Source organism: Elephas maximus, chromosome 14 (genome assembly GCF_024166365.1).
Source record: "Elephas maximus indicus isolate mEleMax1 chromosome 14, mEleMax1 primary haplotype, whole genome shotgun sequence".
In the NCBI taxonomy this organism is placed as follows: domain Eukaryota; kingdom Metazoa; phylum Chordata; class Mammalia; order Proboscidea; family Elephantidae; genus Elephas; species Elephas maximus.
The window spans coordinates 93,156,623-93,171,612 of record NC_064832.1 but is presented as its reverse complement, the minus strand read 5'-3'; the positions used below and the strand labels follow the sequence as shown (position 1 = coordinate 93,171,612).

Below are 14,990 nucleotides of genomic sequence, written 5' to 3'. Positions count from 1 at the left end.
CTTTTAAATGGAGATATACTAACCTGACATTTTTTCCTCACATAACTTACACAATTATGAATATTAAGAGTTAATGTTAAGGCGTGCGTTACTTTGAGTTTCTCAAAATACAAGTTTTCAAAGACAATTAACCCCACTACTGTTGAGTCGATTCTGACTCCTAGTGACCCTAAAAGACAGACTAGAACTGCCCTAGAAGGTTTCCAGGGAGTGGCTGGTAGATTCAAACTGAACATTTTAGTAGCAGAGCTCTTTAACTACTACGCCACATACCTATTAAACCCCTTGCTATTGAGTCAATTCGGACTCAGAGCGACCCTATAGGACAGAGTAGAACTGCTCCATAGGGTTTCCAAGGCTGTAATCTTTACGGAAGCAGACTGCCACACCTTTCTCCCACGGAGCAGTTGGTGGGTTTGAACCAGGAACCTTTTGGTTAGCAGCTGAGCTCTTTAAACACTGCACCACGAGGGCTCCTCTCAGAGGCAGTTACCACCTCATTATTGTGGTAAAGATAATGACAGAAAATCCAAACTCATTAGGAATTAATGTCTGGCAGCTTCTCTTGGCCCAGGCTTGGGAGCTTGAAAATGCAGAATGTTTAAATTAGGGTCCAGGGGTAGCTTCAGGAAGGGGTTAGTCCTAGGCCACCTTTTTTTTTTTGGGACCGGTCATATTTTTGGTCACCAGGGATGAGTCTTCTGGTAAGATAATGAGGTGCCTTAGGACAGAACAAAGCTGCTTGCTTGTCATAAACAGATACTGTGAGTTTCTGGGTTTTTTGCTTCCTCCCGGGGTGGCGTGCCACTGAAATCTCCGGTGAGGAGCCTGGCTGTGCTGTCCCCGGCTGGAGGCCACACGCAGAGCAAACCGCTGGGCTTTCTCATTTGCCCACTGGCCCTGCTTTGATTCTTAGCCACTTTGCTTCTGGTTCTTTGTTTTTTTTTTTTAAATTGGTTTTAATAGTTTGGGCTGAATGTCTATTTTGAAATGAAGAAGTTTTTAGGTACTTTTGCTCATTTAATATGGAGATTGTTGTTTCTGTGTCTTATTATTTCAAATTATAAAATACTCATTTAGATAACTTAAATTTTGCTTTTTCCTTGTCAGTTAGAACCTGGCCCTTTGGATGAAACTCAGATTGCTACTATATTGAGAGAAATACTGAAAGGACTTGATTATTTGCACTCAGAGAAGAAAATTCATAGAGATATTAAAGGTAAGGAAGCGTTTTGTTTTTACTCCTTTAAAACATGGAATTTGGGTAGGAACACGCTGTGAGCTGTACTCCTCGAGGGATGTGGTCTTGCCTGTATTGTAGCGGATCTTCAACGCGCCTGGGGGTGGGTTGCTTGAGGGGAGCACTTAATGCCTGTTCTCTTTGAGCCCAGGCTGTACCTGGGGCGGACGCATACATTCCCAAATGACAGTGAATGCAGCAACACAGTCAATGACATCAGGAGGCGTCTCCGGTTTTCTCTTGCAGCTGCCAACGTCCTGCTCTCTGAACACGGAGAGGTGAAGCTGGCCGATTTTGGAGTAGCAGGCCAGTTGACAGATACCCAGATAAAAAGAAATACCTTCGTGGGTACCCCTTTCTGGATGGCACCCGAAGTCATCAAGCAGTCAGCCTACGACTCAAAGGTAAGGGCTAGTACTTTCTATTCCATGGGTCTGGAGGGCCCTTGCCTTTTGTTCTTTAACCCCACAGCTTTTGTAGCTGGAGCAAAGCCAGGTCCCTTCAAGTAGATCAGAAAGGTAATTTCTCAGACCTTGATTAAAAAGTTTTCTTCTCTGTCTCTTAGTCATTGAATGTCAGTGGAGGTTTCTGGCTTAGCTGACATACTGTTTGATGGCGGTGGGTGGGCAGCGTGGTAGAGCATGTTTGTAGGTGAGCGGAAGAACACAAGGACCAAGGTGGAGAGGATGGATTCCCCTCAGCCATGTTGAGTTCAAGATGACTATGAGACATCCAAGTAGAGGCATCCAGTAGAGGCATATGGAAAAGTATATCTCTGGAGAGAAGAGGGGTTGGGAAGTTGTTGGCGAATGGGCAGAACGGTGAGTGGTGGTTGAAGCCCGAGTGGTCTGGACAAGAGAGAAGAGGGCTCTGGACAGAACTGTGTGAACAATATTTAAGGGACAGATAGAAAGAGGGGAGCCCTGGTGGCGCAGTGGTTAAGTGCTATGGCTGTTAACCAAAACGTCAGCAGTTAAAATCCAGACGCTCCTTGGAAACTCTGTGGGTGAGTTCTGCTCTGTGCTATAGGGTCACTATGAGTTGGAATCAACTCGACGGCAACGGGTATGGTATGGGTACAGGGAAAGAGGATCCCAGAAAAGAAACTAAAACGTAAGAGCAGAATCGAGACAGAACGGTGCTTTTAGTGATTGCTGTAGATTCTTCAAATCGTATTATTTTTAGTTTTCTATTGAGACTGTTATTCCCAGAGGTTCCTTACCAACATGAGGCAAAGTCATAATTCCCTCCGTCTAAACATTTGTCATATTTTGTACTCTCCTAAATTCTCCTGTATTTTTTCTGCCAGTTGTCCGTTAGCTTTCTTAAAATTGTTAGTTACGTGCTGAGAACCCGGGGCTCTTTGCCTCTCGGGTCTCTGCTTTAACCTTCATTTCTTTAATGAATGGACCCAGCTCTTCTTTTTCCTTGAAAGCCTGTACACAGTAAAATCAGCAAAGGAAGCACCAAAGGCCTTTTCTGAACATTTACATGCTAAAAATTGCTGCTGCTTCTCAACTAGAAATCTACAATACACAGTACATTTTTCACCTTTTTTAAACACAGCATGTGAAGTGTAGGTTAACTTCTCCTTGGAACCTACAGTCACTGTGCAAGCCACCAGGTGTCACAGAGTGTCGAGGTTGTGGCTGTAATGGCAGGTGTTTCTGGAGTCCAGCTTGGAGCATGTGGACCTGGCTGTCTCATTGTTGACTTGTGGTCGGCATGACTTCTCCAGGTACCTGAGGGCCTCCTCCTCGTAGGCACTGATGAGGAAGTGACTAGTAGGTTTCCAGTCCTCTCCAAGAGAGCAGAACTATTTAGTCTCTGGTCGCCATCTTTGCCCCGTGTGATAGCTACTTCTAAACTCTTGGGGCATCCACTCGTGCTGCTGGCCACTTTTCTGCCGTCGCATAATTTAGGACTTGGCAGGGCCTTGTGTGTTGAGGCCATTCTCTTTATTTTAAGCCAAGGCCTGTTTATCAAAATTCATACATCTAGACTTCGGTAGGGTTGAGATTAGAGTCCAGGTTTCTCAGCTCACCTGCTAACACCGCACTAGTGATTCTCCTTCTTTCTAGTAAATTAACTGGTTGACCCCGGCGTATGTGATTCAGGATTCGGAGCTAACTTTTTCTCGCCCGTTACCGCTTGCTTCAGAGTTCTTCTTGAGAAAATTTCCTGGCTGCCTGAGAGTTTCCCTCCCTTTCTTCCTAGTGGGGCCTTCTGTATGCTAGCTGAGCTGGCCTCTGAGTAGGAGAGATTTTGCTGCCTCGTAAAGTCTTGCCACCTTTCTTTCTGGAGTTTTTATTGAGATCAGAAAGCTCTTATCTGATCGGTAGATGTTATAGTATTCTTCTTTAGGTAGTTTTAAGAGATACGGTCTCCTAATTCTGGTGACTGCATACTTGGTGTCTATAAATTGATGCCTTTGAATTATGGTGTTGGGAAAGAATATTGACTATACCACAAACTGGCAGAAGAATGAACAAGTCTGTTTCAGAAGAAGTACAGCCAGAATGCTCCTTAGAAGCGAGGATGGTGAGACTTCGTCTTACATGCTTTGGACATGTTATCAGGAGGGACCAGTCCCTGGAGAAGGACATCGTGCTTGGTAAAGTAGAGGGTCAGTGAAGAAGAGGAAGACCCTCAGTGAGATGGATTGACCCAGTGGCTGCAACAATGGGCGCAAACAACAACGGTTGTGAGGAGGGCATAAGACCCGACAGTGTTCTGTTGTGTTGTGCACAGGGTCACTATGAGTCAGAGCCGACTCGATGGCACCTAACAACAACTGTAGCATGTTTGTTTGGTTGGGAAAAACATACCTGGAGAAAACGTTTCATATTTTTTAGTCACTGTTCACTACAGTTTACTCTGGCTTGCGTCAAAAGCTAGTTCTTTCATTTGTTTGGATCATACCCAACAACTCTTAACTGGAAATCATGAGTGAAAATATGTTTATGTGAGATTTACTTTGCAGGTTTGTTGACTCAGGAGGTGTGGAGCATACAGATAAGGCTGATGTCTGTGCCTGCAGGGAAGCTTATCAGAGCTGGGGTTTCAGGGGCTGGGCCCTTAGGAGTCATGGGCCCCCTGCCCACCACTGCCTTTAGTTCTGGTCTGGACTAGCAGCTTTTTTGTCATAAATGATGCCTGACAAAGGGTCCTTTTCAGAGATGTTGCTTTGTGGATGTCCCTCTAGTGACGGCCTGTCCCCGGAAGCGGAAGCGTGTTAGAGCCTGTGACGTTCTTTGAGGTTCTCTTGTGGCTGCCCTGCTGTCCTGCTATGCAGACATACTCAGCGTCTGCCCGTTCTCCCGTCCATTCTTCTTACATGTACTGCACTGTTCGCGGCAGTCTCTGTGTTTCAGGGAGATGTAACAGAACCAAGGGCAATACTGAAAAAAAAAATAGGAAGAAAATATCTGAGACCTACCACCAAAACACAGGCAAAGTTACGTTGTTGTTTAGTTATCTCTGAAAGAAAAAAAAGCTTTGCAGTTTAACCATGGTGAAAACAGGAATTAAAAAAAAAAAAAAAAAAAAAACTCATTCCCATCTAGTCGATTGTGACTCATAGTTGACCCTATAGGAATAGGTGATGCATTTATGGGCGGGGGGGGGGGGGGGAATCCTTAAAGGTGAGTAAAACACAGCGATATTAGATCTTTGCTTGAGTCTGCATAGTTAGCATTGTCTACTGCAGTGGGTCCCCAGCCCCTCGCCCCACTGTAGCTGCACCCTCACTGCCAGGCCCCAGCCCCCCAGGCCCCCACCTGCTGATCTGCCCTGTTCACATCAAAAGACTCTTCTCATTAAGTGGAACAGTCCTGGCCCTGAGTAATGAGCCCTGAAATGGGGGAAGGACTTGATGGGAATGAGCAAGCCACCAGTGTTCAGCTGAGCTCTGTCCTCACGTCCATAACCGGGTAGGAGAGCAGCTGAGAGTTGTTCACTTTTAGGTTGAGCAATTTATGCACTATTTAGTGCTTGTAAACTGTTTTTATAACAGTAGGTGATACTTGGAGTCCCTGGGTGGGGCAAACAGTTAAGCGCTCAATACTAGCCAAAAGGTTGGTGGTTCGAACTTACCCAAAGGTGCCTTGGAAGACAGGCCTGGTAATGTGCCTCTGAAAGATGACAGCCTTGAAAATCCTATGGAGCAGTTCTACTCTGCACACATGGGGTCACCATGAGTTAGAATCGACTCGATGCAACTGGTTTGGTTCAGATACTTACAAATGGGTTCCTAAGCATGGGATCAGTGGTTAAGTGCTTGGCTGCTAACTGAAAGGTGGGCGGTTCGAACTCACCGGTAGAGAAAGACATGGTAATTTTACTCCTGTAAAGATTGCAGCCTAGAAAACACTATGGGGCAGTTATACTCTGTCACATGGGGTCACTCTGAGCTTAGACCCATGTATTGCACCTAATGAGAAGAAGTATGATATCTAGTCTATTTGCTGTTGAGTAGATTCCGACTCATAGTGACCCCATAGGACAGAGTAGAACTGCCCCTGTAGTGTTACCAAGGAGTGGCGGGTAGGTTTGAACTGATGACCTTTTGGTTAGCAGCTGATCTCTTAACCACTCTGTCACCAGAGCTCCAGTTAAGTAAATAAGCCAAAAACAAAAAAAACCCAGACTGGTTGCTGTCAAATCGATTCTGACTCACAGTGACTCTGTAGGACAGAGTAGAGCTGCCTCACAGTTTTCAAGGAGAGCCCGATGGATTTGAACTGCCGACCTTTTTGGTTAGCAGCCATAGCTTAACCAGTATGCCACCAGGGTTTCCAGTTAAGTAAATAGTGTATAGTAAATCCATTTTGAACTGTGTTTTGGCTAGCTTGGTTTTAACTGTGATTTGGGGTCATCCATGGTTTTCTCCTTCTTCGTCTTATATAGAGAGTTCTTCCTTCTAGAATTATCTTCTCGATGTAAATCTTTTTTATACCACGTACATTGTATTGTATATGCAAACTTAGAGTCAGCTTACTTTTATTTAACATGATATTGTGAGGACGTAGAATGTTCTGTATTCGCTCTCTCTCCCTCTTAACACTTCATTGTTCAGATGAGTCCTTGACCATCAGGGGCAAACAATTCTCTGTGGTCACCCTGGGAGCGTGTGACCTAGAACTGTCCGTGGAAAAAGAATCCGTTCCCAGATTAATACGTGCAGTTCAAAGCTTCTGCCCTTGTAACTTTTGACCTGGGCTCATATTTAAAATCGTTGTTTTCTCTGTCAACAGTGTCTTTATATCCAGTTTCATATCTTTTCCACACGGCCATAAAATGAGTCTGTTCTCATACTTCAATTTAACTGCTTTGGAAGGTAACTGTGCTTCACCCACATCACTTTTATTTTAAAACCCAGACACGTGTTCTGACTCTGACGCCGTATTTCCTAGATGTGGTGATAGACAAACTTGTACCTACCTGATTCTGTGTGAAGGTCATTGTTGTTGAGTATGTGATACTTTTAAGTTAGTGTGTGGGTAGCAACTTAATCCTTCTTCTAAGGTTGAACACAAGTCACGCCACTGTGTTTTTGGTGGCACATAATTACTTTCCAAATCTAAAATTTATTTAGGATAGATTCCTGGGAGTGTGGAATTAGTTTTAGCAAGTTAGGGTATTTTTATGGCTTTTAATATATATGCCAACTTGTCGCCGTTTGGAGCCCTGGTGGTGCCGTGGTTAAAAGCTTGGCTGCTAACGAAAAGGTCAGCAGTTTGAATCCACCAGCCTCTCCTTGGAAACCCTACGGGGCAGTTCTACTCTATCCTATAGGGTTACTGTGAGTTAGAATTGACTTGATGGCAACGGGTTTGGGTTTTTGGGTTTTGTTGCCATTTCTTCAAGTGCTGGTAAAGATTTCTACGTTAGTCAGCAGGTGTTAGACGTCTGGAGAGGGAGACCACTTAGGAGCCCTTCACAAGTACCCAAGAGCCATGATGGCTCTGAGCTAAGCCAGTGGGTAGACGGAAGAGCAGGGTGCTGGGCAATAGGAGCCACACACCTGGTACCTGGTTGGATTGAGGAGGATCTGAACAGCAGTGTGGAGAAGCGCCTCGCCTGGCCGACGGGGTGGGTGCCGCAGGTTTTGTCTGGGTGATGTTCTCCTGGCCTCCCTTCTGGGGGAGCCAGGACTTGTTTGGTGCCCGTGCCTTTTCAGAAGACCACAGAGTTGGGTTAGAGGCAGTGTGAAAGCCTGTCCGTCTGGGAGAGTGGTTGTCTCAGTGGATTTAATTGGTATGTGTTGGTATAAGAAGGCACATGCCAGGTGCCTGTAGTTTTGCTTCCAGTCTGCTCCTGTCTCACGTGGCGCGCTTTAGCAGGCTCGGGCTCCTGAGGTAAATCAGCACAAGCACGTTTTGTGGCTGACTCTCAGCAGAGACCATCATCTGTGTGGGCCCATGTGGTTCCAGAGTGTTTAAACCTTTCGGGACCCAGTCGTTGTCTGCTTTGAATTTTTTGTTGATAGCGTGTGTTTTCAGTAGTGGACTGCATGCTGACACGTTGAGTGTGTTTACATTTTTGGTTGATAAAGATTTTGAGAACTATTATGTGGCAGTACATGAAAATACATGATTTGTGGGAGCCCACCTGGCCCACCAGTCTTGGGTAGCAGGCTTTATTGTGGGGCACCTTCCGTTTTGGGTACCTGGGACACCTTTGGTTTTGCCCAATACCCCAGCTGTTTTGCCTGAATGAATGTTGCTTTTGTCTTTCACTGTTAAACAAATACCCACTGGAGGGAAGCAAACACTACCAGCGGGAAGAGTATAATCCCAGAGAACTCTAGAGGCGTGAGAAGTGGGTGGGATACCATATGTTCCACAAGTCAGGAAGGGGTTAAATCAGGGCTTTGTAGAGCCTGGCTTGAACCCCTGCTGAGAATTTGCATTTCTGACAAGTTCCCAGGTGACCCTAATGCTGCTGGTTAGGGACCAATTCTGAGAACCTATAGTAGAGCCCACCCATAGAGCAGTGGTTCTCAAATTGTGTTATACTTAATCACCTGGGGATCTTCTTAAAACGTAGATTCTGGTTCAGTGTATCTGGAGTGGAAATGGAAGTTCTCAGCAGGCATTTGAACTGCAAGGAACAGGTTCAGAGCCCTGGTTTAAACTGGTAATATAAGGTGCCTGCAGGTCTGGAGATGTACTGGTCAGAAGTAACCTGGACAAAGGCCTGTGTCTTTACAGCCAGGCGGCACATTGGCACCCAGCAGCAGGCTTTGCAAACAGTGGCAGTTCTAGTGAAACCCAGGAGGCCAAAACAGGCAGGCAGACGTGCAACCGCTCGGATGTCAGAAAGGTTTCTGTGCTGCAAGGAATTGCTGTGAGCGAGAATCGTGCCTTCAGCCGTTTTGCTACCCTGTTCTTGCACCTCAGCCTCTTCTGTTACCTGCTCACTTTTGCGTACCCTCATGTACTCTACTTTTATCCTCCTTGGGGTGAGTGACTCTGGGATAAATAGCTTTCCCTCTGATTTTCTTTAAAAAAAAAAAATAAATAAATAAAGCAAAGACAAGTTACGGAGCGAAGGAAAACAGGTACCTTGTCCTTGGTACTGATTGTCCTGGACCAGTCCCTGAAATGTAAGAATTTAGGGTAAAGAATTTACTACACTTCTTACTGACAGCTATTTGCCATCTTCGCTGAGAAGAAAGCAAAACGGAACATGCAGTAAGCGTCAGTGCCACCCAGGCTGGGCTCTGCGAGGTCCTGCTAAGGATTCCTGCCCCTCGCTGGGCTAGCAGGAACATGACAGTGGAGTGGGCACTTCTGAGCCTTTTCCAGGTTGTTCAAGGGAGAAACTGTCTGGCGTCCTGCAGACACCTGAATGAGGTGTCAGCCTTTCCATTTTCTTGTGGTAGAGTGAGCGTGAGGAAGATTGATTAGGTTCTAAATTAACTTCTTGGAATAATGGATTGTACAGTATATAGTGTAAGAGCAGGAATGTGCTAGACTCAGCCCCCCCCACCTTCTTTTTTCCTACATGTAGATCTGCTTCATTTTCGACCTTGATCCTGTTCTCAGCTTCTGATGAAGTCTGATTAACGGTACAGTTCCTCTAAGACTGCCCTGCTCTCTCCATTTACATCACACTTTCAAGGAATTGATGCGCTGATTTACCTCGCCGGCCGTGGCCAGCAGTTGCATGCTGGGCAGGAGGAGGTCTGCAGCTGGGCTGTGTGTCCCAAGGACGTGGTACCACCCAACCAGTACTCCTGCCAAAAATGAACGTTACCGAGCCTCTGGGTTTAACTTACGTTGACAAGAAATACAGGATCTAAAAGAATCATATTAAATGACACCAGAAAGAAACTGTAGGAGAGATTCAGAATCTGGGGCCTGGTTTCTTCATCAGGTCGGTGGCATTGGGGAGATTGGAGAGCGGGCTGTTCTAGATTAAAAGAGCCTTAGGTGACCTAACAGTTGATGGCAGTGTGTGGCTCTTGTTTGGCTCATGATTCAAACTAGCCAACCATGAATAGACTTGAACAGCTCAGAATGTAATTATTATATGATATTAAGAAATTATTGCTATGTTTAGGTGTTGATATGCTCAGAGGGAAAATGTCATGATATCTGTGTTCACTTTAAAATATATTATGGCAAAAATCTCATAGACTCATTCTCGGAATCAACTTGTTGGAAACAGGTTTGGTTTTTGGTTTATGGCAAAAAAATAGAGCCTGTATGACAAAATGTTGTTGTTAGGTGCCGTTGAGTCAGTTCTGACTCATAGCGACCCCTATGCACAACAGAAGGAAACACTGCCCAGTCCTGTGCCATCCTTAAAATTGTTGTTACGCTTGAGCTCATTGTTGCAGCCACTATGTCAGTCCACCTCATTGAGGGTCTTCCTCTTTTCCGCTGACCCTGTACTCTGCCAAGCATGATGTCCTTCTCCAGGGACTGATCCCTCCTGACAACATGTCCAAAATAGTAAGATGCAGTCTTGCCGTCCTTGCTTCTAAGGAGCATTCTGGTTGTACTTCGTCCAAGACAGATTTGTTCATTCTTTTGGCAGTCCATGGTATATTCAGTATTCTTTGCCAGCACCACAATTCAAAGGCATCAATCCTTCTTTGGTCTTCCTTATTCATTGTCCAGCTTTCACATGCATATGATATGACTGAAAATATCATGGCTTCAATGAGGCGCACTTTAGCCTTCAAGGTGACATCTTTGCTCTTCAACACTTTAAAGACAAAATGTTAGCAGTTATTAAGTTCATGGGATGGGTACATGGGATTGCATCATGTCAACACTCTACACTTCCATGTGTGTTCAAACATTTTTATAATAAACAGGTATTTCTAGGCACTGTGTAGGTACCTTGTACAACTATCTAATTATTTTTCCCATTTTCCAGATGGAGGAAGCCAAAGCTCAGAGGTTAGGTATTTTGTGTAACATCACATGTCTGGTGGGTTATAGAGCTTAGCATTTAAACCCATGTCTCTGAGATTCAGGTGCCCTCTCACCTCAGAGCTGTGCTTACTTTGAAGTATTGCTTGATGGGCCGACTCGCAAATGTATCTCCGTTCCTCAGACTTGTCCTCTCTGATTATCTCCAGTTTATCTCTCCTGTTGACCCCAGCGATGTGATGACGAACCCCTTATACATCCAACAGTAAACAAAAACGGGAATAATTGTAAAAGCCATCTTCATTATGGAGGTAGAAGGTGTTTCCCGTTTGAAATTTTCTCCTGTGTGTTGCCTATTTTGAAATTATGCAGAGAGTTTATTTTCTTCACTATCTTTTAAAAATAATTTTCTTTTTAAAAACCTTAGAAGTACAATGAGTTGTTAGTTGCTGTTGTGTTAATTCTGACTCCTGGCCAGCCATGTGTGCAGAGTGGAACTGCCCCGTAGGGTTTTCAGGGCTGTGACCTTTCAGAAGCAGATCGCCAGGCCTGTCTTCCGAGGCGCCTCTGAGTGAGTGTGAACCACCAAACTTTCACTAGTAGCTGAGAGTGCTTAGCCGTTCATACCACCCAGAGAACACAGTTCATTGGAATGTTGTATCATTTTTTTTCTAAGAAGTGTATTCATTTGAATTTCTCTGCTCCTGTCTCTAAAGCTGGTTTTGCTGTTTCAGGCAGACATCTGGTCCCTGGGCATAACGGCTATCGAACTTGCAAAAGGGGAGCCGCCTCATTCGGAGTTGCACCCCATGAAGGTTTTATTCCTCATTCCAAAGAACAACCCACCCACACTGGAAGGAAACTATAGCAAACCCCTCAAGGAGTTTGTGGAGGCCTGTTTGAATAAAGAGCCAAGCTTTGTAAGTTTCACAAGGATACAAATGACCGCCTGCAAGATATGTGGCATGGTTTTGTTCAGATGCATGTTACTGGATTTTCATTAATCATCAGCAAGATTGTTTTGGGACAAGAAAAAAGTCAAGTAGTTAAGAAATTGGGGGGAAATGGTCTTCGCTGTGGGCATATTTTCCTGGTGCTCTTGATCGTAGTGAGGATGTCTCTGTGAAGGCCGTGAACCGCCAACAGCTGTAGTGGCGTGGGTGTCATGCTAAGGAAGGCCTCTGCACAGTTTAGTCCTGGATTTTTCCCAATGGCTTTTAAATACAAATTCAGAAAAACATGCTGTTGCTTAGCCTGTGGTTACACCTGAAATGCCCCATAATGGAAGATGTCCTCATTAACTTTCACCCAGGTGCCCCATAATGGAAGATGTCCTCATTAACTTTCACCCAGCCTTCTCTACAGCCAAATACCATTACACGTGGGGAGAGACGGCAGGGCCCTTCAGTTTTGTTGGTGGGTACCCGCAGGAGGGCGTCTTGTTTTCAGCAGCATCTCCGGTGTTGTTTTCCGTTGGGGGGATGGGAACTGAGAAAGGACACACCTTGCTGAAAGGTCAAAGGGAGTTCGGGTTTACTGCTGTAAACATACTTGTGCACGTTCAGAGGACCCCACTGAGTTCATGTTGCTATTCAAAGCTTGATTGATTCCTTGGATTTAGCCTTTTTTAAAGTGAGTCTGTTCAAGGCCTGTGAATGCATGGCAGTACCTGTACTTTCTGTTTTTCCTAGGGTCTTTAATATTGTATGCAGAAGGTAAAATTGTAAACGTGGATTCAGACATGCAAGTTAAAAAAAGTCTGTGAAGAATATTGTTCTTAGTTCTTACAGTCTCCTCTTTGAGTCAAATGATCTTTCAGTAGGGCTGAGCGTGTGTGTGTCTTTCCTGCTCTTAGCAGCTGTATTACAATGTTCCCGTTTATTAATTTCTTTTGTTTAATGAGTATGATTGATTTCTCTGAACTTAAAGTATGTTTTTATTGTCATGTCTTTTGAGGATTGAAATCTATGTATTTTAATTTAGATTGTCTAGTGTATCATACCTCATTGAGCTTGCTGAATATTCTTCTTAATACATTATATGTGAAATTATAAATTTTTAATATTTTAGAGGAAGATCAGGCTACAAACTATTAAACTATTTTTTAGAAATGACAAAGCCTGAAAAATAATGGCTAAATATGTCTTTAAATGTTTTCAGTTTCTGGTTGGCATGTGTTAGGAAAGAAAATGCAAAAAAATAATAATCACTGACCTTCTTTTCCCTTTTTACGTTTAATTGACTGTAGTAAAGCCATGCTCCCACCCGCTCCTCACTTATCGACATGGTTGGGTTCCAGAGATCAGGTTTTTAATGCAAAAACAGAGGATGACTACATCATTACATACCTGCCAAACCACTGAGCTCATGGCCCAGCCAAGTTGACACATAACCTTCACAGCTCGTGTTAGCCTCACCACACACCTCAGCATGTTACTGCCAGATTTAGTCATTAACGCGCAAAATAGTGGGATGATAGATTTTTTACTAGTGACATAAATGCGAAATGTCAGATAACAAGATCGTCAATAAGTGAGGAGCAGGTAGATGTACGGCAGTAACGACTACATAGCTTTAGTGTAGTTTTCTCCCCTAATTGGGACGTTTCCTTGGCAGTTTTCTGTGTATTTCGGCATTGCATGTAGCATCATGTACCCCCGTTCCATCTCTGCATTTTCCCGCAGAGTTAGCTGAAAGGCCCACTCTCGTCTTAAAATGGATGATCAGTTTTACAGGAGCACCTTGGCTTTCCAGTATGATGCCAGGTGGATAAAAAAATTAAATGGGGAAGAGTTACAACCTTCTTAAGTACCTACGGGCAACTCACCCCAAGATTACCAACTCAGACACACTCAGTGACTTTATCAGGCATCAGGTTAGGGAAGGAGGTACTGTGCTACATGTCCCTGGTACTGTGACTTGTACATCATGATGTTTGCTCCCAGCCACGCCAGCCCCCAAGAGGATACACACACACACGTGCAAGTCCTGATTTGCACATCTTCTGATTAAAACTACATTTCTGGTGTCCGCTCATTTGCCCAGCACACACGTCTCCACCTCCACCCTGACCCCAGGTGTACCGAGGAGAAGGGAGAGAAGCTGAGAATATGAGTAGTTCTGAGATACTTGGAGTATCGTGGTCACGTGGACAGGCAGTGAGAACTACCTGATGTGACCCAGGTTTTCACAAGCTTGAATTTGAGGAACATGCCTGACTCTCGTTAGTAACGCACTAGTGATTTGGAGTAAGTGGGGACCCAGTCCAGCTCATTGTTGTCCGTGCATTCCTGGCATCTACTCCAGTTTGGGCTACACTTCAGTTTCCGTGGGAAGCACGCTCCCTGTAATTGGGTTTGCCATCTTCAAGGGCAAAGCAGAGTTGGGAGCGCAAAGGTTGGATGTGGCCATTCTGAGACCAGAGCATGGATAAAGCCCTTACCTCTAACCACAAAGGAAGGTACAGACTCAAGGAAGCAGATGTTTCTAAATTGTCAAAGCTGATGACTAAGAGAATTCAGGTGCTCTTCCAGCATGCAAGAAAAAGGCGCCTCCTGTCTTCTTTCCAATTTCTTTTAGATGAATTCAAGTTAATATACTTCATTATTTAATTTTTTTGGGAGCCAAACAGTAGTATACAAAGTTAACAAATTAACACCAAACATATAGGTATTTCCTCTCTTGCCAGAATTTGTAATAAAAGTGTTTTTATAAAATTGGGAGATTATAGTCTAGCTCTCTTGAATGGTCCCTGTGAACTCTAGTAAGTGTGTTTTACCTATCTCTGTGGCTCATTGACATTTGGAGCCATAAGCCTGTCATTTGAGGTGGAATCCAGTGGATCGTAGTGAACTTTCAACTCATGCTGTTGTTCTTGTTTGGTGGTTTGCCTTCCAGAGACCCAGTGCGAAGGAGTTACTGAAGCACAAGTTTATAATACGCAACGCAAAGAAAACGTCATACTTGACCGAGCTCATTGATCGGTACAAGCGCTGGAAGGCTGAACAGAGCCAGGATGACTCCAGCTCTGAAGACTCGGACACGTAAGCCCACGCCTGCTTCTCCGAGCTGGGGGTGTGCGGGCCAGGGTGGCCTGCTCATCCCGTCAGTTTGGCTTTTTTTTTTTGGTGGAGGGGAGGAGGTCTCAGTTTATGGTTTATTTGGAAAATACTTCATTTTCTTAAGAGACAATCGTGGCATGTTCTAGTTTCCATCTAGAAGGAAGGTTTGTTCAATGTATTGAGGTTTCAGTCCAAAATAAGGAGAAAGTTGTATTTATACGGGACATTTTGAAGTTCTGAAACACGTGAAACCTTAAGTTATGACTTGGAGAAAGAGTAGAAGATCAGGAAACAAGTTGG

General features: G+C 44.5%; 1 protein-coding gene across 3 annotated transcripts in view; it reads left to right on the top strand.

Annotated features, from left to right (window-relative positions):
- The window catches only part of STK24 (serine/threonine kinase 24), a 143,580-nt gene that overhangs the window by 117,032 nt on the left and 11,558 nt on the right, over window positions 1-14,990 (top strand). For all 3 annotated transcript variants that reach the window (XM_049853273.1, XM_049853272.1, XM_049853274.1), the window contains exons 4-7: window positions 1,111-1,219; window positions 1,487-1,644; window positions 11,364-11,549; window positions 14,527-14,672. In XM_049853273.1, coding sequence (XP_049709230.1) covers window positions 1,111-1,219; window positions 1,487-1,644; window positions 11,364-11,549; window positions 14,527-14,672 — 599 coding nt within the window. The remainder of the gene's footprint in view (window positions 1-1,110; window positions 1,220-1,486; window positions 1,645-11,363; window positions 11,550-14,526; window positions 14,673-14,990) is intronic.